Source organism: Penaeus monodon, chromosome 25 (assembly GCF_015228065.2).
Source record: "Penaeus monodon isolate SGIC_2016 chromosome 25, NSTDA_Pmon_1, whole genome shotgun sequence".
NCBI classification, from domain to species: domain Eukaryota; kingdom Metazoa; phylum Arthropoda; class Malacostraca; order Decapoda; family Penaeidae; genus Penaeus; species Penaeus monodon.
Window position 1 is genome coordinate 40,369,164 of NC_051410.1, and position 1,141 is coordinate 40,370,304.

General features: G+C 48.3%; 1 protein-coding gene across 1 annotated transcript in view; it reads left to right on the forward strand.

The window, feature by feature from the left end:
* Positions 1–1,141, forward strand: part of LOC119589409 (inactive tyrosine-protein kinase 7-like) — an 85,499-nt gene that overhangs the window by 70,872 nt on the left and 13,486 nt on the right. Inside the window, exons 4-5 of the mRNA XM_037938020.1 lie at positions 361–487; positions 930–1,138. Of these exons, the coding sequence (XP_037793948.1) occupies positions 361–487; positions 930–1,138 (336 nt within the window). The remainder of the gene's footprint in view (positions 1–360; positions 488–929; positions 1,139–1,141) is intronic.

Here is a 1,141-nt window from a genome sequence, read left to right on the forward strand (position 1 = left end):
ACTCGTCGCGCGTGGTCGCTGCTAATCCGCCGTCGCATTTATCCCACGGTAAAGGCTATCATCAAATGTTAAACAGCTGATGGTCGCGATATCGCTGTTGCAGTAACGTGGCTTTTAAGCTTTGTTTATTTAGTGAAGGACTAGATAAACATGGTGAGAAGGGCCATAAACTATACTGCAGATGATGTTTTTTTTAAATTCTTTGTTGCTAATCCTGTTGCATTAGAGCAACGAATGTAAAGCACATTTCCTAGAAACATTTAATACATATATAACAGGTGTTGGGAAATCGTCTGACTAACAGAAGCGCACCTTTTTTCACCCCATTTGACCTGAGAACTGACAGCCGTGACCTTGCAGGGGTCGCCGAGTCCTCCCGGGTGGTGTTAGCTGACCACCGTGAGCTCGAGTCCGTGAAACCAGGCAGCGCCGTGACACTAAGGTGCCGCGTGGACGGAGGCCCGGATCTCTACTATGCTTGGAAAAGGTAGGTTCGCCAATGTCTTCCTATGAAGGGGAGGTAACGGGAGGTTCCGAAACGTTGAACGGCCGTTACTCTAGTTGTTATATATGACTCTTTATATATTCATTCACTCTCTTTGCTTCCAAAGACATCGATAACGTTATTTTGTGCACGTAGCTCTCGTGGTGTGATTGTGCATGTGACTTTCATAAATATATCAACTCTCATTGTTTCATGATTAAAAAAAATCAAATCATAACTTTTCTATTAAAAAAAGAATAATTAATTTGCCAGTTTCATGAAATTTACTCACACCATAGGCGATACAGAGGGTTAAAAATACTCAATAACTCAACATGAGATAGAGACAATAAGAAGCGCAGCGCCATCAGGTGACGAGGAACAAAAACCTCACCCAAGGGTCCCCCTTAACTGCCTTCCTTCCCCCTTTCACTCGACGCCCCAGGAACGGCGATTCGGTCTCGGGTCTCGACGGGGTAACGGTCTCTCGGCGGCGGCTCACGATCGACCACTTCGACCCCACCGTCCACAACGGCGTCTACACGTGCTCGGCCTCCATCTACAAGCCAGGGACGCCCCAGCACCACGACGGCGCCCGCCCCTCGCACCTCACGGCCACCACCTCGGCCTTCCCGCTCGTCCTCGCGATCAAAGGTT